At 48.0% G+C, this 26303-nt stretch overlaps 1 protein-coding gene across 1 annotated transcript; it reads left to right on the forward strand.

The window, feature by feature from the left end:
• Nucleotides 1-504: 504 nt before the first annotated feature.
• Nucleotides 505-16349, forward strand: LOC134929531 (thiosulfate sulfurtransferase-like). The gene is made up of 2 exons (XM_063925127.1): nucleotides 505-1115; nucleotides 13767-16349. The coding sequence occupies exons 1-2, from the start codon at nucleotides 539-541 to the stop codon at nucleotides 14057-14059; spliced, it is 870 nt and encodes a 289-aa protein (XP_063781197.1). The 5' UTR covers nucleotides 505-538; the 3' UTR covers nucleotides 14060-16349.
• The last annotated feature ends 9954 nt before the right edge of the window (nucleotides 16350-26303 follow it).

The raw sequence follows: 26303 nt of genomic DNA on the forward strand, positions 1-26303 counted from the left end.
GAAATGCAAGCGTGTCATGCCCGTTTTCAGGGCCAGCCGATGACATCACCTGCGTTTCCTGCGATAGTAAACATGGTGGTGGGACCCATTCTACGTAGGCAAGGGTCAACCTCTATTTGAGGTGATCGCAATTAAATTGCGATCACATCGTGGTGCGGTGCCACACATGGCGGTCAGCCTCTCTTCTACTGGGCGGTCCCCAGCATGTAAGTAGTATGGTCGTAGACTTTGCTGTGAGAGCACAATCTGCAACCATCTCTGAGTAACCCCCAATGTCCGGGAGCTGGGAGTTAGCAAGCCCTAGGCAGTATAGGCAAATGCATAGGGGCATCTGAAAAGGCTAGGGGCATCTGAAACACCTGAACATCTAAATTCTAATTAGCAATTTCTTTCTTACTGTTCCATCTCACCTGAATGACTGCCAAGATGCTATGAATCATTAACATCAGGAAGTGGATAAAAACCAAGATCTTGGCTAGCAGCCTCATTCCTCACTCTATAACACCAGACGACAAGTGCCTCAATTTCTGCCGCAGGCATGGTGAGCCGGGGACTCGTCTCTGCCAGTTGGCTCTCAGGAGCTCTGAAGGCCAAGAAGGCCCCAGCTCTGAGGGTGCTGGACACCACCTACTACTCCCCGGGAACTAAAGATGCCAGGAAGGAGTTTGCAGAGAGACACATTCCAGGAGCCTCATTCTTTGACTTGGAGCACTGCAAGGACCAGGTATCAGCGTATGAAATGATGCTTCCCAGCCCGTCCCAATTTTCCCAGTATGTTGGTCATCTTGGCATCAGCAATGAGAGTCACGTGGTGGTCTATGACACAGACAGTTTGGGTATGCTGTATGCGCCACGGCTCTGGTGGATGTTTCGTGTCTTAGGGCACAATAATGTGTCCGTTTTGGATGGTGGCCTAACCAAGTGGCTAGAGCGTGGACTTCCAGTGACATCTGAGGATACACAGGTGGCGCCTCAGACCTTCCACGCTACAGTCAATCATTCCCTGCTGAAGACCTTCAAAGACATTCAGGAGAACCTCATCAGCCAGCAGTTCCAGCTGGTGGATGCTCGTGTAGAAGGGAGGTACAGTGGCCAGGAGCCCAAGTCTGGAGAAGGTGAGGTGGTCAGCGCCGTACAATGAGGCAAGGATAGAAAGAGGAGCATGGCACTGACACTTGTTAGGAGCGCTGGTATCATTATGGGGGTGACAAAGCAATTAATATCCAAACGCAGGGTAATACTCTCTGGTGAGTACTAAGGTGGGCTTAGATAAATGGGAGGGAATCTCTTACATATATGGGACACCTAAATTTATGGAAGCCAAGGGGTGACCTTACTCCATCCATGTTCTCCATGTTTTTCTGTAGTATATTGAGTAAATGTCTCATGATCGCACTGATCACCCGGCCATAACGTCTATGGGCACATCCTTCAAACGATGGTGACCCCATTTCTAGTCTCCAGGATAAGGGCTTAAGGTCCTTTCGCTAATTCTCCAGCCTTTTCTTCATCCACAGCAAATGGGTTATTAGACACGGACAGATTGTCCTCTGTTGTCCTGTATTGTCCTGTATATGACAGATGGTCCTGTATTGTCCTGTACAGTATATGACAGATTGTCCTGTATTGTCCTGTATATGACAGATTGTTCTGTATTGTCCTGTACAGTATATGACAGAGTGTCCTGTATTGTCCTGTACAGTATATGACAGATTGTCCTGTATTGTCCTGTACAGTATATGACAGATGGTCCTGGATTGTCCTGTACAGTATATGACAGATGGTCCTGGATTGTCCTGTACAGTATATGACAGATGGTCCTGTATTGTCCTGTATATGACAGATTGTCCTGTATACCGCTGCTTGTCCTGTGTGATGTAAAACTGGTGCATATACCGCTGCTTGTCCTGTGTGGTGTAAAACTGGTGCATATACCGCTGCTTGTCCTGTGTGGTGTAAAACTGGCGCATATACCGCTGCTTGTCCTGTGTGGTGTAAAACTGGCGCATATACCGCTGCTTGTTCTGTGTGGTGTAAAACTGGCGCATATACCGCTGCTTGTCCTGTGTGGTGTGAAACTGGTGCATATACCGCTGCTTGACCTGTGTGGTGTAAAACTGGTGCATGTACCGATGCTTGTCCTGTGTGGTGTAAAACTGGTGCATATATCGCTGCTTGTCCTGTGTGGTGTGAAACTGGTGCATATACCGCTGCTTGTCCTGTGTGGTGTAAAACTGGTGCATATACTACTGCTTGTCCTGTGTGGTGTAAAACTGGTGCATATACCGCTGCTTGTCCTGTGTGGTGTAAAACTGGTGCATATACCGCTGCTTGTCCTGTGTGGTGTAAAACTGGTGCATATACCGCTGCTTGTCCTGTGTGGTATAAAACTGTCACATATACCGCTGCTTGTCCTGTGTGATGTAAAACTGGTGCATATACTACTGCTTGTCCTGTGTGGTGTAAAACTGGTGCATATACCGCTGCTTGTCCTGTGTGGTGTAAAACTGGTGCATATACCGCTGCTTGTCCTGTGTGATGTAAAACTGGTGCATATACCACTGCTTGTCCTGTGTGGTGTAAAACTGGTGCATATACCGCTGCTTGTCCTGTGTGGTGTAAAACTGGCGCATATACCGCTGCTTGTCCTGTGTGGTGTAAAACTGGTGCATATACCGCTGCTTGTCCTGTGTGATGTAAAACTGGTGCATATACCGCTGCTTGTCCTGTGTGGTGTAAAACTGGCGCATATACCGCTGCTTGTCCTGTGTGGTGTAAAACTGGTGCATATACCGCTGCTTGTCCTGTGTGGTGTAAAACTGGTGCATATACCGCTGCTTGTCCTGTGTGGTGTAAAACTGGTGCATATACCGCTGCTTGTCCTGTGTGATGTAAAACTGGTGCATATACCACTGCTTGTCCTGTGTGGTGTAAAACTGGTGCATATACCGCTGCTTGTCCTGTGTGGTGTAAAACTGGTGCATATATGGCTGCTTGTCCTGTGTGGTGTAAAACTGGTGCATATACCGCTGCTTGTCCTGTGTGATGTAAAACTGGTGCATATACCACTGCTTGTCCTGTGTGGTGTAAAACTGGTGCATATACCGCTGCTTGTCCTGTGTGGTGTAAAACTGGTGCATATACGGCTGCTTGTCCTGTGTGGTGTAAAACTGGTGCATATACCGCTGCTTGTCCTGTGTGGTGTAAAACTGGTGCATATACTGCTGCTTGTCCTGTGTGGTGTAAAACTGGTGCATATACTGCTGCTTGTCCTGTGTGATGTAAAACTGGTGCATATACCACTGCTTGTCCTGTGTGGTGTAAAACTGGTGCATATACCGCTGCTTGTCCCATGTGGTGTAAAACTGGTGCATGTACCGCTGCTTGTCCTGTGTGGTGTAAAACTGGTGCATATACCGCTGCTTGTCCTGTGTGGTGTAAAACTGGTGCATATGCCGCTGCTTGTCCTGTGTGATGTAAAACTGGTGCATATACCACTGCTTGTCCTGTGTGGTGTAAAACTGGTGCATATACCGCTGCTTGTCCCGTGTGGTGTAAAATTGGTGCATATACCGCTGCTTGTCCCGTGTGGTGTAAAACTGGCGCATATACCGCTGCTTGTCCTGTGTGGTGTAAAACTGGTGCATATACCGCTGCTTGTCCTGTGTGATGTAAAACTGGTGCATATACCGCTGCTTGTCCTGTGTGGTGTAAAACTGGTGCATATACCGCTGCTTGTCCTGTGTGATGTAAAACTGGTGCATATACCGCTGCTTGTCCTGTGTGGTGTAAAACTGGTGCATATACCGCTGCTTGTCCTGTGTGATGTAAAACTGGTGCATATACCGCTGCTTGTCCTGTGTGGTGTAAAACTGGTGCATATACCGCTGCTTGTCCTGTGTGGTGTAAAACTGGTGCATGTACCGATGCTTGTCCTGTGTGGTGTAAAACTGGTGCATATACCGCTGCTTGTCCTGTGTGATGTAAAACTGGTGCATATACGGCTGCTTGTCTTGTGTGGTGTAAAACTGGTGCATATACCACTGCTTGTCCTGTGTGGTGTAAAACTGGTGCATATACCGCTGCTTGTCCTGTGTGATGTAAAACTGGTGCATATACCGCTGCTTGTCCTGTGTGGTGTAAAACTGGTGCATATACCGCTGCTTGTCCTGTGTGATGTAAAACTGGTGCATATACCGCTGCTTGTCCTGTGTGGTGTAAAACTGGTGCATATACCACTGCTTGTCCTGTGTGGTGTAAAACTGGTGCATATACCGCTACTTGTCCTGTGTGGTGTAAAATTGGCGCATATACCGCTGCTTGTCCCGTGTGGTGTAAAACTGGCGCATATACCGCTGCTTGTCCTGTGTGGTGTAAAACTGGTGCATATACCGCTGCTTGTCCTGTGTGATGTAAAACTGGTGCATATACCGCTGCTTGTCCTGTGTGGTGTAAAACTGGTGCATATACCGCTGCTTGTCCTGTGTGGTGTAAAACTGGTGCATATACCGCTGCTTGTCCTGTGTGGTGTAAAACTGGTGCATATACCGCTGCTTGTCCCGTGTGGTGTAAAATTGGTGCATATACCGCTGCTTGTCCCGTGTGGAGTAAAACTGGCGCATATACCGCTGCTTGTCCTGTGTGGTGTAAAACTGGTGCATATACCGCTGCTTGTCCTGTGTGGTGTAAAACTGGTGCATATACTGCTGCTTGTCCTGTGTGATGTAAAACTGGTGCATATACGGCTGCTTGTCCTGTGTGGTGTAAAACTGGTGCATATACCGCTGCTTGTCCCATGTGGTGTAAAACTGGTGCATGTACCGCTGCTTGTCCTGTGTGGTGTAAAACTGGTGCATATACCGCTGCTTGTCCTGTGTGGTGTAAAACTGGTGCATATGCCGCTGCTTGTCCTGTGTGATGTAAAACTGGTGCATATACCACTGCTTGTCCTGTGTGGTGTAAAACTGGTGCATATACCGCTGCTTGTCCTGTGTGGTGTAAAATTGGTGCATATACCGCTGCTTGTCCCGTGTGGTGTAAAACTGGCGCATATACCGCTGCTTGTCCTGTGTGGTTTAAAACTGGTGCATATACCGCTGCTTGTCCTGTGTGATGTAAAACTGGTGCATATACCGCTGCTTGTCCTGTGTGGTGTAAAACTGGTGCATATACCGCTGCTTGTCCTGTGTGGTGTAAAACTGGTGCATATACTGCTGCTTGTCCTGTGTGGTGTAAAACTGGTGCATATACTGCTGCTTGTCCTGTGTGATGTAAAACTGGTGCATATACCGCTGCTTGTCCTGTGTGGTGTAAAACTGGTGCATATACCGCTGCTTGTCCTGTGTGGTGTAAAACTGGTGCATGTACCGATGCTTGTCCTGTGTGGTGTAAAACTGGTGCATATACGGCTGCTTGTCTTGTGTGGTGTAAAACTGGTGCATATACCGCTGCTTGTCCTGTGTGATGTAAAACTGGTGCATATACTTCTGCTTGTCCTGTGTGGTGTAAAACTGGTGCATATACCGCTGCTTGTCCTGTGTGATGTAAAACTGGTGCATATACTGCTGCTTGTCCTGTGTGGTGTAAAACTGGTGCATATACCACTGCTTGTCCTGTGTGGTGTAAAACTGGTGCATATACCGCTGCTTGTCCTGTGTGGTGTAAAATTGGTGCATATACCGCTGCTTGTCCCGTGTGGTGTAAAACTGGCGCATATACCGCTGCTTGTCCTGTGTGGTGTAAAACTGGTGCATATACCGCTGCTTGTCCTGTGTGATGTAAAACTGGTGCATATACCGCTGCTTGTCCTGTGTGGTGTAAAACTGGTGCATATACCGCTGCTTGTCCTGTGTGGTGTAAAACTGGTGCATATACCACTGCTTGTCCTGTGTGGTGTAAAACTGGTGCATATACCGCTGCTTGTCCTGTGTGGTGTAAAATTGGCGCATATACCGCTGCTTGTCCTGTGTGGTGTAAAACTGGTGCATATACCGCTGCTTGTCCTGTGTGATGTAAAACTGGTGCATATACTGCTGCTTGTCCTGTGTGGTGTAAAATTGGTGCATATACCGCTGCTTGTCCTGTGTGATGTAAAACTGGTGCATATACTGCTGCTTGTCCTGTGTGGTGTAAAACTGGTGCATATACCACTGCTTGTCCTGTGTGGTGTAAAACTGGTGCATATACCGCTGCTTGTCCTGTGTGGTGTAAAATTGGTGCATATACCGCTGCTTGTCCCGTGTGGTGTAAAACTGGCGCATATACCGCTGCTTGTCCTGTGTGGTGTAAAACTGGTGCATATACCGCTGCTTGTCCTGTGTGATGTAAAACTGGTGCATATACCGCTGCTTGTCCTGTGTGGTGTAAAACTGGTGCATATACCGCTGCTTGTCCTGTGTGGTGTAAAACTGGTGCATATACTGCTGCTTGTCCTGTGTGATGTAAAACTGGTGCATATACTGCTGCTTGTCCTGTGTGATGTAAAACTGGTGCATATACCGCTGCTTGTCCTGTGTGATGTAAAACTGGTGCATATACTGCTGCTTGTCCTGTGTGGTGTAAAACTGGTGCATATACTGCTGCTTGTCCTGTGTGGTGTAAAACTGGCGCATATACCGCTGCTTGTCCTGTGTGGTGTAAAACTGGCGTAAAACTGGTGCATATACCGCTGCTTGTCCTGTGTGGTGTAAAACTGGCGCATATACCGCTGCTTGTCCTGTGTGGTGTAAAACTGGTGCATATACCGCTGCTTGTCCTGTGTGATGTAAAACTGGCGCATATACCGCTGCTTGTCCTGTGTGATGTAAAACTGGTGCATATACCGCTGCTTGTCCTGTGTGGTGTAAAACTGGTGCATATACCGCTGCTTGTCCTGTGTGGTGTAAAACTGGTGCATATACCGCTGCTTGTCCTGTGTGGTGTAAAACTGGTGCATATACCGCTGCTTGTCCTGTGTGGTGTAAAACTGGTGCATATACTGCTGCTTGTCCTGTGTGGTGTAAAACTGGTGCATATACCGCTGCTTGTCCCGTGTGGTGTAAAACTGGTGCATATACCGCTGCTTGTCCTGTGTGGTGTAAAACTGGTGCATATACCGCTGCTTGTCCTGTGTGGTGTAAAACTGGTGCATATACCGCTGCTTGTCCTGTGTGGTGTAAAACTGGTGCATATACTGCTGCTTGTCCTGTGTGGTGTAAAACTGGTGCATATACCGCTGCTTGTCCTGTGTGGTGTAAAACTGGTGCATATACCGCTGCTTGTCCTGTGTGGTGTAAAACTGGTGCATATACCGCTGCTTGTCCTGTGTGGTGTAAAACTGGTGCATATACCGCTGCTTGTCCTGTGTGGTGTAAAACTGGTGCATATACCGCTGCTTGTCCTGTGTGGTGTAAAACTGGTGCATATACCGCTGCTTGTCCTGTGTGATGTAAAACTGGTGCATATACTGCTGCTTGTCCTGTGTGATGTAAAACTGGTGCATATACTGCTGCTTGTCCTGTGTGATGTAAAACTGGTGCATATACCGCTGCTTGTCCTGTGTGATGTAAAACTGGTGCATATACTGCTGCTTGTCCTGTGTGGTGTAAAACTGGTGCATATACTGCTGCTTGTCCTGTGTGGTGTAAAACTGGCGCATATACCGCTGCTTGTCCTGTGTGGTGTAAAACTGGCGTAAAACTGGTGCATATACCGCTGCTTGTCCTGTGTGGTGTAAAACTGGCGCATATACCGCTGCTTGTCCTGTGTGATGTAAAACTGGCGCATATACCGCTGCTTGTCCTGTGTGATGTAAAACTGGTGCATATACCGCTGCTTGTCCTGTGTGATGTAAAACTGGCGCATATACCGCTGCTTGTCCTGTGTGATGTAAAACTGGCGCATATACCGCTGCTTGTCCTGTGTGATGTAAAACTGGCGCATATACCGCTGCTTGTCCTGTGTGGTGTAAAACTGGTGCATATACTGCTGCTTGTCCTGTGTGATGTAAAACTGGTGCATATACCGCTGCTTGTCCTGTGTGGTGTAAAACTGGTGCATATACCGCTGCTTGTCCTGTGTGGTGTAAAACTGGTGCATATACCGCTGCTTGTCCTGTGTGGTGTAAAACTGGTGCATATACTGCTGCTTGTCCTGTGTGGTGTAAAACTGGTGCATATACCGCTGCTTGTCCCGTGTGGTGTAAAACTGGTGCATATACCGCTGCTTGTCCCGTGTGGTGTAAAACTGGCGCATATACCGCTGCTTGTCCCGTGTGATGTAAAACTGGCGCATATACCGCTGCTTGTCCTGTGTGATGTAAAACTGGTGCATATACCGCTGCTTGTCCTGTGTGGTGTAAAACTGGTGCATATACTGCTGCTTGTCCTGTGTGATGTAAAACTGGTGCATATACCGCTGCTTGTCCTGTGTGGTGTAAAACTGGTGCATATACCGCTGCTTGTCCTGTGTGGTGTAAAACTGGTGCATATACCGCTGCTTGTCCTGTGTGGTGTAAAACTGGTGCATATACCGCTGCTTGTCCTGTGTGGTGTAAAACTGGTGCATATACTGCTGCTTGTCCTGTGTGGTGTAAAACTGGTGCATATACCGCTGCTTGTCCCGTGTGGTGTAAAACTGGTGCATATACCGCTGCTTGTCCTGTGTGGTGTAAAACTGGTGCATATACCGCTGCTTGTCCTGTGTGATGTAAAACTGGCGCATATACCGCTGCTTGTCCTGTGTGGTGTAAAACTGGTGCATATACCGCTGCTTGTCCTGTGTGGTGTAAAACTGGTGCATATACCGCTGCTTGTCCTGTGTGGTGTAAAACTGGTGCATATACCGCTGCTTGTCCTGTGTGGTGTAAAACTGGTGCATATACCGCTGCTTGTCCTGTGTGGTGTAAAACTGGTGCATATACCGCTGCTTGTCCTGTGTGGTGTAAAACTGGTGCATATACCGCTGCTTGTCCTGTGTGGTGTAAAACTGGTGCATATACTGCTGCTTGTCCTGTGTGGTGTAAAACTGGTGCATATACCGCTGCTTGTCCTGTGTGGTGTAAAACTGGTGCATATACCGCTGCTTGTCCTGTGTGGTGTAAAACTGGTGCATATACTGCTGCTTGTCCTGTGTGGTGTAAAACTGGTGCATATACCGCTGCTTGTCCCGTGTGGTGTAAAACTGGTGCATATACCGCTGCTTGTCCTGTGTGGTGTAAAACTGGTGCATATACTGCTGCTTGTCCTGTGTGGTGTAAAACTGGTGCATATACCGCTGCTTGTCTTGTGTGGTGTAAAACTGGTGCATATACTGCTGCTTGTCCCGTGTGGTGTAAAACTGGTGCATATACCGCTGCTTGTCCTGTGTGGTGTAAAACTGGTGCATATACCGCTGCTTGTCCTGTGTGGTGTAAAACTGGTGCATATACTGCTGCTTGTCCTGTGTGGTGTAAAACTGGCGCATATACTGCTGCTTGTCCTGTGTGGTGTAAAACTGGTGCATATACTGCTGCTTGTCCCATGTGGTGTAAAACTGGTGCATATACCGCTGCTTGTCCCATGTGGTGTAAAACTGGTGCATATACCGCTGCTTGTCCTGTGTGGTGTAAAACTGGTGCATATACCGCTGCTTGTCCTGTGTGGTGTAAAACTGGTGCATATACCGCTGCTTGTCCTGTGTGATGTAAAACTGGTGCATATACCGCTGCTTGTCCTGTGTGGTGTAAAACTGGCGCATATACCGCTGCTTGTCCTGTGTGGTGTAAAACTGGTGCGTGTACTGTACTACTGGCAGAGCTGGACACAGATCTGCATGCTGCACAATGTGCGTTTTATTTCAGAGTCCGTCTAACAGGATATCTGTTATACGAATACTGGTTACATTACAATCCATCCTACTCCACCAGCACAGTTACTGTACTATAAATGCTTTGCACCTTACACATATAGGTCCACCTGGCTCTTCACTGGCTGGTGCCTGTAGTTCCACACAGAGGCGGAACTGCCACAGATGGCGAGTGCCAGCCCTGAAAGGGGCACATCTCTCCATTGCCCCGGCTTCCATGGTCCCTCTAAGTCTCCGATACCCCCCCCCCTGTAATAACCTGAGAGAGCAGCTGGGCGCACACAAGCCTGACGGGCGGGTACAGGGGGAGATGTGCTGCAGTGCCGATCCCCGGGTGTGGGGGCATTCTGTGGGTGAGTGCCGGTGGGGAGTGGGGGTGTGAGCACACATATGCAGGACCCCCAGCAGCCCGGACATACTCCTTTCAGAGCCCTTGTCCCTGTGGGTGCTGGGTGATACATCACCCGATAGTATTGCATGTTGCAATGTGATCCTGGGTCAGATCCCGCCCAGACTGCATGCAATTTGCAATCCTTAGTAAATGGGCCCCTATATTATTTGGGGACTCCTCTTCCCCCGCCAGCAGAGCACAGGAGCTCCCTTTCTGTTCCCAGCTCCATGATATCTCCAGAAGGTGGGAAAATGTCTCCCCTTTATAGGCCAAGTCTCCGCTCCCTCTGTAATAATGTTTCCCGCTATTTGGCCACGCCTCATTTTCCTGCAGAACCCTCCCAGGGTCTGCGGCATGCGGAGTCTGCAATAGGGTGTGATTCAGTACATAGAGAGAGCTGTAGGTGGGGTGTACCCACAGAGGGCGGGTTTTTACCACAATTTCAAATGTACTGAGCCCTGGCCACCAGGGCGCCGACGCGGATAATAACGCCAGCTGAAGTCACCCTTTAGAAGCCTATGGGCTTTGCGCTGTTTGAGGGATCCGAGCGGAGCCCTCCCAGCATGCCCCGCGGCTGTCGCGTCCCTCTGTGCATGCGCAAATGGGCTCCTCGGGCTGATACCCCAGAAGTTCGGGGTAAGAGACGAGTCACATCGTGAGGGACAGCTCTTATCGCAAGGGCGGTCCTGCGCAACACCAATCGCATATATTAGTGCATATGTGTTAGTGTCGGCGTGATATGTGCTGGGATGTACTGCAACAGGTTGGTACATTCCACCCAGAAATACTAGAAATATCTATATCTATAATGTACAGGCTGCATAATGATAAATACACGGTGGAGGATGTAGAGCATTTCTGCCGGGTGGTTCTGCCCTTCTTGCGATACTTTGCGCTGCCTCTGATACTTGAGCCCCTCACACGTGTCATGGCCGGTCACTGCCCAGTGGAGTACAGTCAGGGTGGTTCTAGACCTTGTGGCGCACAGGGCGAATGTTTCCTTTGCGCCCCCCATTTAAAACAGGGACAGTGCTGAATGCACATGTCAAAAATAAAGGGTGTGGCTTCATGGGGAAGGGACGTGGCCAGAGAATAATACCAATTCACATTATATCGCACAGTCATGTCCGTCAGTCACATTACAACACACAGTAGTATCTCTTATACATGCCAGGAAGAGCCCCTTATACACATTGCACCAGGTAGAGCCCCTTATACACATTGCGCCAGGTAGAGCTATTTACACACTTCACTAGGTAGAGCCTCTTATACACATTGTGCAAGGTAGTGCCTCTTATACACACTGCACCATGTAGAGCCTCTTATACACATTGCATCAGGTAGAGTCCCTTACACACATTGCACCAGGTAGAGCTATTTACACACTTCACTACATAGAGCCTCTTATACACATTGCGCCAGGTAGTGCCTCTTATACACACTGCACCATGTAGAGCCTCTTATACACATTGCACCAGGTAGAGCCCCTTATACACATTGCGCCAGGTAGAGCTATTTACACACTTCACTAGGTAGAGCCTCTTATACACATTGCGCCAGGTAGTGCCTCTTATACACACTGCACCATGTAGAGCCTCTTATACACATTGCATCAGGTAGAGTCCCTTACACACATTGCACCAGGTAGTGCTTCTTATACACACTGCACCATGTAGAGCCCCTTACACACATTGCGCCAGGTAGAGCCCCTTACACACATTGCGCCAGGTAAAGCCTCTTATACACATTGGGCCAGATAGCCCCTTATACACATTGCGCCAGGTATAGCCCCTTACACACTTCACCAGGTAGAGCCTCTTATACACATTGCGCCAGGTAGTGCCTCTTATACACACTGCACCATGTAGAGCCTCTTATACACATTGCATCAGGTAGAGCCCCTTACATACATTGTGCCAGGTAGTGCCTCTTATACACACTGCACCATGTAGAGTCTCTTTTACACATTGCATCAGGTAGAGCCCCTTACACACATTGCGCCAGGTAGTGCATCTTATACACACTGCACCATGTAGAGCCTCTTATACACATTGCATCAGGTAGAGCCCCTTACATACATTGTGCCAGGTAGTGCCTCTTATACACACTGCACCATGTAGAGTCTCTTTTACACATTGCATCAGGTAGAGCCCCTTACACACATTGCGCCAGGTAGTGTGTCTTATACACACTGCACCATGTAGAGCCCCTTACACACATTGCGCCAGGTAGAGACCCTTACACACATTGTGCCAGGTAAAGCCTCTTACACACATTGCGCCAGGTAGACCCTTATACACATTGGGCCAGATAGCCCCTTATACACATTGGGCCAGGTAGAGCCTCTTATACACATTGTGCCAGGTATAGCCCCTTACACACTTCACCAGGTAGAGCCTCTTATACACATTGCGCCAGGTAGTGCCTCTTATACACACTGCACCATATAGAGCCTCTTATACACATTGCATCAGGAAGAGTTCCTTATATACATTGTGCCAGGTGAAGCCTCTTATACATATTGCACCAGGTAGCCCCTTATACACATTGGACCAGATAGCCCCTTATACACATTGGGCCATGTGGAGCCTCTTATACACATTGCACCAGGTAGAGCCCCTTTCACATTTAACCAGGTAGAGCCTCTTATCCACATTGTGCAGGTAGTGCCTCTTATACACACTGCACCATGTAGAGGCCCTTACACACATTGCGCCAGGTAGAGCCCCTTACACACACTGTGCCAGGTAAAGCCTCTTATACACATTGCACCAGGTAGACCCTTATACACATTGGGCCAGATAGCCCCTTATACACATTGGGCCAGGTAGAGCCTCTTATACACATTGGGCCAGGTAGAGCCTCTTATACACATTGTGCCAGGTAGAGCCCCTTACACACTTCACCAGGTAGAGCCCCTTACACACATTGCACCAGGTAGAACCTCTTATACACATTGTGCCAGGTAGAGCCTCTTATACCCATTGTTCCAGGTAGAGTCCCTTATACACATTGCACCAGGCAGCCACTTATACACATTAGGCAAGGTAGAGCCTCTTATACACATTATGGCAGGTAAAGCTTCTTATACACATTGCGCCAGGTAGACCTCCTTATACACATTGCACAGTGGGTGGCTGGCAGCGGTAGGCGGAGTACGGCCTGTGGGAAGTGGTTGGCAGGGGGCAGGCAGTGGGAGGTGGAGTGCAGCCAGCATTGTGTGGGCAGCAGGAGGCGGAGTGCAGCCAGTGGGGGGCGGGTAGTGAGAGTCGGTCAGTCCAGTGCCGGCAGCAGATGGGTGCATTTAATTCAAATGGCACTGGTGGGGTGACAGCAGCCGCACCCTCAGGCCGTAGTGCCCCGGGTGCCTGCCCTGCTAGCAGCACCTAAAGCTGGTACTGGGTACAGTAAGGGGTGCAGACACAGTACAACAATGTCTCTTTCTCTTTGTTTTAATTCCACTTCGGGTTGATAATTACAATAACACAACCTCCTGAGTTACTGCTGAGAGACGTGTGTTACTGAGTGTGTAATTCCCTTTTCCTGCTTCCAGGGATAGAGCCGGGACACATTCCTGGGTCAGTCAATCTCCCCTTTTCCGGCTTCCTGGAGGACGGATACGAAAGACCGTCACATGAGATCAGACTCTTGTTTGAACAGAAGGGAATTGACCTGACAAAGCCGCTGACCGCCATGTGCCGCAGAGGGGTCACCGCTTGCCACCTGGCGTTGGCGTCGTTCTTGCTGGGAAAAGAGGACACCTCCATCTATGACGGCTCCTGGTCTGAATGGTTCCATCGGGCTAAACCGGAACACAAGGTCTTCCAGAAGAGGAATAGGGCCTAAGAGAGGACGGCCTTCCTGACACTGCGGACAATATGGCGGACAGCGCTGCAAGAGCTGGGGAGGAAACATTATTATATTAGTGCTCGTTATGTCTAAGCTCAGAGGAGATGCAGCTAATATGCAGAGTTTGTGTAGTTGGGATCTCGTTAGGGACGAGGAATGTCTAATAAATGGTAATAGGACGCAAGAAGGCTTAGACGCCACTGTACGTCCTGGTGACGGAGATGCATGGGTGCATAGACCCCCCCGTCCGGTTGCCTGGAAACCCCCCTCTCTAGCCCACACCATGACCACAATAGCAATTGTACGTAATACAATTTTACTAGAACTACATGTTTTACACATAAATAATTAGCTACACCGGTGGATCTTTTACAATGTATCAGCCAGTTATTAATACATGTGTGTGTGCACCAACCAGGAGATCTGTAGAACATGCAATGCTATAAACCATCTATAGGGTTAATTATTAACACTGTTATGTGTAAATATATGTCCAGGGCACTTCGAAGGCTCTTCTGCCCCAACCTTGCGGCAATGCTCTGCATTGGTGCCCACATCTGATATACAGCATTCAGCTCAGGCAGGGTGTCCCTACTGCCATATTTACTGGTGTATGTATAATGGATGCAGTGTGTACAGGGGGGCCCACACCACACATGCTGCACCCCTCCGGAGTCCAGAGCCGACGACAGCAGCGCTGCAGAAATCGCCAGGAAAATGTCTGCCCCGCCATTTTCCCAGAGATCTGCGCATGCGCATTAGGGTCTGAGCACTCTAGCGCTCAGACTCTACAGCGCTGCTCCACTGCCGGGTGCCGCCAGAGAGGAGGGGGCTGCACACGGACCTCCTGCTCTCTTAAAGCGCCACTGGCCACATCTAATGGCTGACTGTGCCCGCTGGCCCTGTATATGTGGGCAGTATGACATGCAGTATGACATGCAGGTACATTGCACCTTGTATGTTGCATGTTATAGCTGCTGCATGCTAATTCTGCCCTTTCCAAAATGTGGAAAAAGTGAAGCGCTGTGAATATTTTCACTGTACATGTTATGCTATGCTCAATGCCCACAGTAGTACCCCTTATACATGTTATGCTACACAGTAGTACCTCTTATACACAATGCCCACAGTAGTACCCCTTATACACAATGCCCACAGTAGTACCCCTTATACATGTTATGCTGCACAGTAGTACCTCTTATACACAATGCCCACAGTAGTACCCCTTATACACAATGCCCACAGTAGTACCCCTTATACATGTTATGCTGCACAGTAGTACCTCTTATACACAATGCCCACAGTAGTACCCCTTATACACAATGCCCACAGTAGTACCTCTTATACACAATGCCCACAGTAGTACCCCTTATACACAATGCCCACAGTAGTACCTCTTATACACAATGCCCACAGTAGTACCCCTTATACACAATGCCCACAGTAGTACCCCTTATACACAATGTCCACAGTAGTACCCCTTATACATGTTATGAACACAGTAGTACCTCTTATACACAATGCTCACAGTTGTACCCCTTATACACAATGCCCTCAGTAGAACCCCTTATACACAGTAGCGCACAGTAGTACCTCTTAAACACAATGCCCACAGTAGTACCTCTTATACACAATGCCCACAGTAGTACCCCTTATACACGTTATGCTACACAGTAGTACCTCTTATACACAATGCTCACAGTTGTACCCCTCATACACAATGCCCTCAGAAGAACCCATTATACACAGTAGCGCACAGTAGTACCTCTTATACACAACAGCCCACAGTAGTACATCTTATACATTATGCCTTAAAGGCAGTAAAGGCCCCTGGGAAAAGCAATGTACAGGGGTCTCTACCCTATCGGCAGCAACTGTGATGTTCGGGAGAGGAAGGGGGTAAGGGTCAAATGCAGGATTGCAGGGAGGGAGTTTCCAGATATGCAAGATTAAAATATGGAATTGTTTTCTTTCTTTCTTTTCTTTTTTTAAAGACTATCACCTTATCCTGCGCTTTTAACTAAAAAATGGCTGCACCCCTCCATGTATCCTCTGTTAGAAGGACGCCCCGGCGTTTCTACATGTACTGTATATGTAACATGATACTGGAATTAAACGTATGACGTGTCGGATTATAATCAATGCTCCTTCTGAGGCTTTTTTTACAATTCACTATTTTCTATAATAATATTATTACTGTGTATATGAAATAACCGTATTGTTGATAACACCAATGACTTTGTCAATTACACAATTATAATCTACCAATAAGTATCTTAAAAATGTATCAATTTGACAGATTCTTTATTAAAACCAATGTATCAACGATAATATACAGTTTTCTTCTGCTTATTTGTACAATGTTGTTGGCATACACCCCAAAAGTGGATCCGACACAGATTTCCCAAACCTTTAGCAATGGAGAGACAGGGATCGCAATATTGTGTCTTTCCATATAAATCCAACGCGTTTCGTCTCTTATGAGACTTCATTGTCCTGACCCCCGATTTTGGCACTCCGTCGGTTCGGCAGATGCTGGCTGCCCCCGGGGAGAGCAGTGCCAGCAGGAGCCGAGTGCTATCGCTGAGCAGGAGCTGGCATTTTGGTGTCACCCCTCAGTGGGTGGCACCTGGGTGCGGGCCGTACCCCCCGGCACCTCCCTTTTGACGCCACTGCTAATTATTAAATGTTAATGAATATAAAAAGTGTAATAATAACCTTGAACAGTGGTGATTCTGCACCATATGGAACCATTTTTTAAATGTGCCGGCATTGAGGAGGAGTGCGCCGCATCGGGGCTAATAGGATAGCCCCCGGCGATACAATTGGATAGAAGCTCCTGATTGGCTGCTGGTCCGCAAGCTCCGATTGGCTCACAGCTGGCACTGAATTCAAAAGACACCAATGGGTGTTCCATCTGCTGCTGGCTCTGTCCCTCCATCTGCCGGTGGTCCTGATAAATGAACAGTTCTGCCGCGGGGCCCACTCAATGCGCCCAAATCCCGTAAGTGTAAGTGTGTGTGTGTGTGTGTGTGTGGTGGTGGTGGTGGGGGGGGGGGGGGGGAACGACTGCCTATTCTTTCCTGTCCTGGGCCCCATCAATTCTGATGGCAGCCCCGCTTACTATACTGCCGATTTTCGCAGTGCTCAGGTAAAAAAAAATGGCAAAACTGCGCATGCGTATGGGACGCAATGCACACGAGCGGCATACGGTTACAAAGAGGATCGGTGCTGTGCACTGGATCTAGCGAAGATTCTATTTCACAGAAGATCGCAAGGAGATTGACAGGAAGAGGGCGTTTGTGGGTGTCAACTGACCATTTTCTGGGAGTGTTTGGGAAAACACAGGCGTATCCAAGCGTTTGCAGGGCGGGTGTCTGACGTCAATTCCGGGACCTTTGTCGCAGCAATCATCACACAGAATAAGTAACTACAGGGCTGCTCTTGTTTTGCACAAAATGTTTTTGCTGCGCTCGGCTGCACAGGCGTTTGCCCTCTTGCAAAACAAAACTACACTCCCCCGTGGACGGCGACTGTGCGTTTGCACGGCTGCTAAAAGTAGCTAGCGAGCGATCAACTCTGAACGAGGGCCTATGTTTCTATAAAATGTACCAAAAACCCATAAACCTTGATGTAACTAAGTGTCAGTAGATTCCCGCGGACTGAATGTATCATTACTAAGCAAACAAGACGTGGCGTATATTTACTAAGCTGTCTGATTGTCACATAACAGATGAGTATATGTGAGAGGCCTCAGATGATCTTTTGCACATTGCGGCACTGTAGAATTATCAGATCACATGTTGGCGAGCTTATAATTAACAGAGCCGTATTAACTATGTGTATGCTAGCCATAATATCCCTTTATTCCGGGACTCCTATGATTTAACACAGGGTCTGTGGCTGATTATTACCAGGTGACATGCAGGCTTCAGCCAGCCCCGGACCCTGTGTAATTAGTGTCCCAGTATAAAGGGAAAGTATGGTAAGCCTACATATACGGCATATCAGGGGAGTACTGGCCATTAGGGGTACACAGGGCCCACCCTCTCCCCTAGCGATCAGGGGCCTATTTCAGATCTGGTCGCTGGGCTGCTAATTTTGCTGCCCTGCAATCAGATAGTCACCACCTACAGGGGAAGTGTATTATCACTGTGCAGGTGTAGCCAAGCTGCTAAAATACACTTTGTGCAGTCTGTGCGCAGCCCAGAACTTACTACTCCAGTACAATAGAATCAGGCTGATCAGACCCGGAGCTGACGTCAGACACCCACCCTGAAAACGCTTGGGCACGCCTGCGTTTTCCAGGACACTCCCAGTAAACGGCCAGTTACCACCCACAAACGGCCTCTTCCTAAAAATCACCCTGCAAATGCACACGCGATCAGACTTTTCACACCATCCCGTCCCAGCCCGGCGATGCCCGTTGTTGCTGTCCAATGCGTGTGCGCAGTTAGGATCTGATCACCTGCTCTGCGAAAACACACATCAACAAAGTTCATGCGTTTCGACTAAAAAAGTCTTTGTCAAGGTGTATCTGGGTGGTGTGTTCTCAGGGTTTAAATACCCTGTGGCATGGTGGCATCCATAAAAAAGGGGCGGGTCTAATGACCAAATCTAAATGTGGTTAATATAATTAATACTCCATCCATGATGGTTCACATATGTAGTTGCAGCATTAAAATAACCATACTGCACTATTAAGATGAGTTTCCACTTTTAAACAGGCTAATTCCCCGTTTATTTGCGTTCCACACACTGTGGAACGCACATCACATCCGCCGGAAGTGTGGGCGGACATGGCGAATACTATGGGGACGGACGAGTCTCGCCGCCTCCCCGGTTACCTATTGCCCCAGTCTTGCCTAAAATCCCCCGTCCGGCTATAGATGGCCGGCGCCGGACGCGGGGAGTGCTTCTGAGGTGTGCGCTTCACGCTCCGTGAAGCGCACACAGGGTCCGCCGTAAGTGACGTGCGGGGGTGGGCGGACATTTCCGTTCCCATAGCGACGGCTAAACAAAGCCGTTTCTATGGTGAAACGCCGTTCATGTCTATATGTAAAGTTGTAGACAGCACAAAGGCTGTGGGGTTTTATGATTGTTGATCATTATGTGTGGGACATATGGTTTGAACATCCCACGCTCCCCCAAATACACGATCTTTCTAACTTGACAGGGTAGTGCATATGGGGGGCATGTTGTTAAAATATCCCACACTCTCCCGGATGGAAGTTTTAATCAATAATGCATATGATCATTTTTTATGCTGCCAAACAAAATACTGGAAATGAATGTCCAGAGAAAATGAAGTATAATGGCCGGGAAGGTTTATGGGCACTAGAGATGAGCGCCTGAAATTTTTCGGGTTTTGTGTTTTGGTTTTGGGTTCGGTTCCGCGGCCGTGTTTTGGGTTCGAACGCGTTTTGGCAAAACCTCACTGAATTTTTTTTGTCGGATTCGGGTGTGTTTTGGATTCGGGTGTTTTTTTCAAAAAACACTAAAAAACAGCTTAAATCATAGAATTTGGGGGTCATTTTGATCCCAAAGTATTATTAACCTCAAAAACCATAATTTACACTCATTTTCAGTCTATTCTGAATACCTCACACCTCACAATATTATTTTTAGTCCTAAAATTTGCACCGAGGTCGCTGTGTGAGTAAGATAAGCGACCCTAGTGGCCGACACAAACACCGGGCCCATCTAGGAGTGGCACTGCAGTGTCACGCAGGATGTCCCTTCCAAAAAACCCTCCCCAAACAGCACATGACGCAAAGAAAAAAAGAGGCGCAATGAGGTAGCTGTGTGAGTAAAATTAGCGACCCTAGTGGCCGACACAAACACCGGGCCCATCTAGGAGTGGCACTGCAGTGTCACGCAGGATGGCCCTTCCAAAAAACCCTCCCCAAACAGCACATGACGCAAAGAAAAAAAGAGGCGCAATGAGGTAGCTGTGTGAGTAAGATTAGCGACCCTAGTGGCCGACACAAACACCGGGCCCATCTAGGAGTGGCACTGCAGTGTCACGCAGGATGTCCCTTCCAAAAAACCCTCCCCAAACAGCACATGACGCAAAGAAAAAAAGAGGCGCAATGAGGTAGCTGTGTGAGTAAGATTAGCGACCCTAGTGGCCGACACAAACACCGGGCCCATCTAGGAGTGGCACTGCAGTGTCACGCAGGATGTCCCTTCCAAAAAACCCTCCCCAATCAGCACATGATGCAAAGAAAAAGAAAAGAAAAAAGAGGTGCAAGATGGAATTGTCCTTGGGCCCTCCCACCCACCCTTATGTTGTATAAACAAAACAGGACATGCACACTTTAACCAACCCATCATTTCAGTGACAGGGTCTGCCACACGACTGTGACTGATATGACGGGTTGGTTTGGACCCCCCCCAAAAAAGAAGCAATTAATCTCTCCTTGCACAAACTGGCTCTACAGAGGCAAGATGTCCACCTCATCTTCACCCTCCGATATATCACCGTGTACATCCCCCTCCTCACAGATTATCAATTCGTCCCCACTGGAATCCACCATCTCAGCTCCCTGTGTACTTTGTGGAGGCAATTGCTGCTGGTCAATGTCTCCGCGGAGGAATTGATTATAATTCATTTTAATGAACATCATCTTCTCCACATTTTCTGGATGTAACCTCGTACGCCGATTGCTGACAAGGTGAGCGGCGGCACTAAACACTCTTTCGGAGTACACACTTGTGGGAGGGCAACTTAGGTAGAATAAAGCCAGTTTGTGCAAGGGCCTCCAAATTGCCTCTTTTTCCTGCCAGTATAAGTACGGACTGTGTGACGTGCCTACTTGGATGCGGTCACTCATATAATCCTCCACCATTCTATCAATGTTGAGAGAATCATATGCAGTGACAGTAGACGACATGTCCGTAATCGTTGTCAGGTCCTTCAGTCCGGACCAGATGTCAGCATCAGCAGTCGCTCCAGACTGCCCTGCATCACCGCCAGCGGGTGGGCTCGGAATTCTGAGCCTTTTCCTCGCACCCCCAGTTGCGGGAGAATGTGAAGGAGGAGATGTTGACAGGTCGCGTTCCGCTTGACTTGACAATTTTGTCACCAGCAGGTCTTTCAACCCCAGCAGACCTGTGTCTGCCGGAAAGAGAGATCCAAGGTAGGCTTTAAATCTAGGATCGAGCACGGTGGCCAAAATGTAGTGCTCTGATTTCAACAGATTGACCACCCGTGAATCCTTGTTAAGCGAATTAAGGGCTGCATCCACAAGTCCCACATGCCTAGCGGAATCGCTCCCTTTTAGCTCCTTCTTCAATGCCTCCAGCTTCTTCTGCAAAAGCCTGATGAGGGGAATGACCTGACTCAGGCTGGCAGTGTCTGAACTGACTTCACGTGTGGCAAGTTCAAAGGGCATCAGAACCTTGCACAACGTTGAAATCATTCTCCACTGCACTTGAGACAGGTGCATTCCACCTCCTATATCGTGCTCAATTGTATAGGCTTGAATGGCCTTTTGCTGCTCCTCCAACCTCTGAAGCATATAGAGGGTTGAATTCCACCTCGTTACCACTTCTTGCTTCAGATGATGGCAGGGCAGGTTCAGTAGTTTTTGGTGGTGCTCCAGTCTTCTGTACGTGGTGCCTGTACGCCGAAAGTGTCCCGCAATTTTTCTGGCCACCGACAGCATCTCTTGCACGCCCCTGTCGTTTTTTTAAAAATTCTGCACCACCAAATTCAAGGTATGTGCAAAACATGGGACGTGCTGGAATTTGCCCATATTTAATGCACACACAATATTGCTGGCGTTGTCCGATGCCACAAATCCACAGGAGAGTCCAATTGGGGTAAGCCATTCCGCGATGATCTTCCTCAGTTGCCGTAAGAGGTTTTCAGCTGTGTGCGTATTCTGGAAAGCGGTGATACAAAGCGTAGCCTGCCTAGGAAAGAGTTGGCGTTTGCGAGATGCTGCTACTGGTGCCGCCGCTGCTGTTCTTGCGGCGGGAGTCCATACATCTACCCAGTGGGCTGTCACAGTCATATAGTCCTGACCCTGCCCTGCTCCACTTGTCCACATGTCCGTGGTTAAGTGGACATTGGGTACAACTGCATTTTTTAGGACACTGGTGAGTCTTTTTCTGACGTCCGTGTACATTCTCGGTATCGCCTGCCTAGAGAAGTGGAACCTAGATGGTATTTGGTAACGGGGGCACACTGCCTCAATAAATTGTCTAGTTCCCTGTGAACTAACGGCGGATACCGGACGCACGTCTAACACCAACATAGTTGTCAAGGACTCAGTTATCCGCTTTGCAGTAGGATGACTGCTGTGATATTTCATCTTCCTCGCAAAGGACTGTTGAACAGTCAATTGCTTACTGGAAGTAGTACAAGTGGGCTTACGACTTCCCCTCTGGGATGACCATCGACTCCCAGCGGCAACAACAGCAGCGCCAGCAGCAGTAGGCGTTACACGCAAGGATGCATCGGAGGAATCCCAGGCAGGAGAGGACTCGTCAGAATTGCCAGTGACATGGCCTGCAGGACTATTGGCATTCCTGGGGAAGGAGGAAATTGACACTGAGGGAGTTGGTGGGGTGGTTTGCGTGAGCTTGGTTACAAGAGGAAGGGATTTACTGGTCAGTGGACTGCTTCCGCTGTCACCCAAAGTTTTTGAACTTGTCACTGACTTATTATGAATGCGCTGCAGGTGACGTATAAGGGAGGATGTTCCGAGGTGGTTAACGTCCTTACCCCTACTTATTACAGCTTGACAAAGGGAACACACGGCTTGACACCTGTTGTCCGCATTTCTGGTGAAATACCTCCACACCGAAGAGCTGATTTTTTTGGTATTTTCACCTGGCATGTCAACGGCCATATTCCTCCCACGGACAACAGGTGTCTCCCCGGGTGCCTGACTTAAACAAACCACCTCACCATCAGAATCCTCCTGGTCAATTTCCTCCCCAGCGCCAGCAACACCCATATCCTCCTCATCCTGGTGTACTTCAACACTGATATCTTCAATCTGACTATCAGGAACTGGACTGCGGGTGCTCCTTCCAGCACTTGCAGGGGGCGTGCAAATGGTGGAAGGCGCATGCTCTTCACGTCCAGTGTTGGGAAGGTCAGGCATCGCAACCGACACAATTGGACTCTCCTTGTGGATTTGGGATTTCAAAGAACGCACAGTTCTTTGCGGTGCTTTTGCCAGCTTGAGTCTTTTCAGTTTTCTAGCGAGAGGCTGAGTGCTTCCATCCTCATGTGAAGCTGAACCACTAGCCATGAACATAGGCCAGGGCCTCAGCCGTTCCTTGCCACTCCGTGTGGTAAATGGCATATTGGCAAGTTTACGCTTCTCCTCCGACAATTTTATTTTAGGTTTTGGAGTCCTTTTTTTACTGATATTTGGTGTTTTGGTTTTGACATGCTCTGTACTATGCCATTGGGCATCGGCCTTGGCAGACGACGTTGCTGGCATTTCATCGTCTCGGCCATGACTAGTGGCAGCAGCTTCAGCACGAGGTGGAAGTGGATCTTGATCTTTCCCTAATTTTGGAACCTCAACATTTTTGTTCTCCATATTTTAATAGGCACAACTAAAAGGCACCTCAGGTAAACAATGGAGATGGATGGATTGGATACTAGTATACAATTATGGACGGGCTGCCGAGTGCCGACACAGAGGTAGCCACAGCCGTGAACTACCGCACTGTACTGTGTCTGCTGCTAATATATAGACTGGTTGATAAAGAGATAGTATACTCGTAACTAGTATGTATGTATAAAGAAAGAAAAAAAACCACGGTTAGGTGGTATATACAATTATGGACGGGCTGCCGAGTGCCGACACAGAGGTAGCCACAGCCGTGAACTACCGCACTGTACTGTGTCTGCTGCTAATATATAGACTGGTTGATAAAGAGATAGTATACTCGTAACTAGTATGTATGTATAAAGAAAGAAAAAAAAACCACGGTTAGGTGGTATATACAATTATGGACGGGCTGCCGAGTGCCGACACAGAGGTAGCCACAGCCGTGAACTACCGCACTGTACTGTGTCTGCTGCTAATATATAGACTGGTTGATAAAGAGATAGTATACTCGTAACTAGTATGTATGTATAAAGAAAGAAAAAAAAACCACGGTTAGGTGGTATATACAATTATGGACGGGCTGCCGAGTGCCGACACAGAGGTAGCCACAGCCGTGAACTACCGCACTGTACTGTGTCTGCTGCTAATATATAGACTGGTTGATAAAGAGATAGTATACTCGTAACTAGTATGTATGTATAAAGAAAGAAAAAAAAACCACGGTTAGGTGGTATATACAATTATGGACGGGCTGCCGAGTGCCGACACAGAGGTAGCCACAGCCGTGAACTACCGCACTGTACTGTGTCTGCTGCTAATATATAGACTGGTTGATAAAGAGATAGTATACTCGTAACTAGTATGTATGTATAAAGAAAGAAAAAAAAACCACGGTTAGGTGGTATATACAATTATGGACGGGCTGCCGAGTGCCGACACAGAGGTAGCCACAGCCGTGAACTACCGCACTGTACTGTGTCTGCTGCTAATATATAGACTGGTTGATAAAGAGATAGTATACTCGTAACTAGTATGTATGTATAAAGAAAGAAAAAAAAAACCACGGTTAGGTGGTATATACAATTATGGACGGGCTGCCGAGTGCCGACACAGAGGTAGCCACAGCCATGAACTACCGCACTGTACTGTGTCTGCTGCTAATATATAGACTGGTTGATAAAGAGATAGTATACTCGTAACTAGTATGTATGTATAAAGAAAGAAAAAAAAACCACGGTTAGGTGGTATATACAATTATGGACGGGCTGCCGAGTGCCGACACAGAGGTAGCCACAGCCGTGAACTACCGCACTGTACTGTGTCTGCTGCTAATATATAGACTGGTTGATAAAGAGATAGTATACTCGTAACTAGTATGTATGTATAAAGAAAGAAAAAAAAACCACGGTTAGGTGGTATATACAATTATGGACGGGCTGCCGAGTGCCGACACAGAGGTAGCCACATCCGTGAACTACCGCACTGTACTGTGTCTGCTGCTAATATATAGACTGGTTGATAAAGAGATAGTATACTCGTAACTAGTATGTATGTATAAAGAAAGAAAAAAAAACCACGGTTAGGTGGTATATACAATTATGGACGGGCTGCCGAGTGCCGACACAGAGGTAGCCACAGCCGTGAACTACCGCACTGTACTGTGTCTGCTGCTAATATATAGACTGGTTGATAAAGAGATAGTATACTCGTAACTAGTATGTATGTATAAAGAAAGAAAAAAAAACCACGGTTAGGTCACTGGTATATACAATTATGGACGGGCTGCCGAGTGCCGACACAGAGGTAGCCACAGCCGTGAACTACCGCACTGTACTGTGTCTGCTGCTAATATAGACTGGTTGATAAAGAGATAGTATACTACTAATATTATATACTGGTGGTCAGGTCACTGGTCACTAGTCACACTGGCAGTGGCACTCCTGCAGCAAAAGTGTGCACTGTTTAATTTTAATATAATATTATGTACTCCTGGCTCCTGCTATAACCTATAACTGGCACTGCAGTAGTGCTCCCCAGTCTCCCCCACAATTATAAGCTGTGTGAGCTGAGCAGTCAGACAGATATATAATATATATAGATGATGCAGCACACTGGCCTGAGCCTGAGCAGTGCACACAGATATGGTATGTGACTGAGTCACTGTGTGCTGTGTATCGCTTTTTTCAGGCAGAGAACGGATTATAAATAAAAGTGGTGGTCACTGGTCACTATCAGCAAAACTCTGCACTGTACTGAGTACTCCTAATGCTCCCCAAAATTAGTAAATCAAGTGTCTCTCTAATCTATTCTAATTCTAAACGGAGAGGACGCCAGCCACGTCCTCTCCCTATCAATCTCAATGCACGTGTGAAAATGGCGGCGACGCGCGGCTCCTTATATAGAATCCGAGTCTCGCGATAGAATCCGAGCCTCGCGAGAATCCGACAGCGTCATGATGACGTTCGGGCGCGCTCGGGTTAACCGAGCAAGGCGGGAAGATCCGAGTCGCTCGGACCCGTGAAAAAAAACATGAAGTTCTGGCGGGTTCGGATTCAGAGAAACCGAACCCGCTCATCTCTAATAAAAATATGATTCCTAACCCACATCCTTCAAAAAGAAACTTTATATGTCTTATAAATGAATGGTATGTTCTAATCATA

This window comes from Pseudophryne corroboree, chromosome 5 (assembly GCF_028390025.1).
Source record: "Pseudophryne corroboree isolate aPseCor3 chromosome 5, aPseCor3.hap2, whole genome shotgun sequence".
Lineage (NCBI taxonomy): Eukaryota > Metazoa > Chordata > Amphibia > Anura > Myobatrachidae > Pseudophryne > Pseudophryne corroboree.

Bases quoted from the DNA above. Each gene is read 5' to 3' on its own strand.
- LOC134929531 (XM_063925127.1), top strand. From the start codon at position 539: ATGGTGAGCCGGGGACTCGTCTCTGCCAGTTGGCTCTCAGGAGCTCTG. The intron at 1,116-13,766 runs GTGAGGTGGTCA...TCCTGCTTCCAG, and splicing joins GGAGCCCAAGTCTGGAGAAG to GGATAGAGCCGGGACACATT.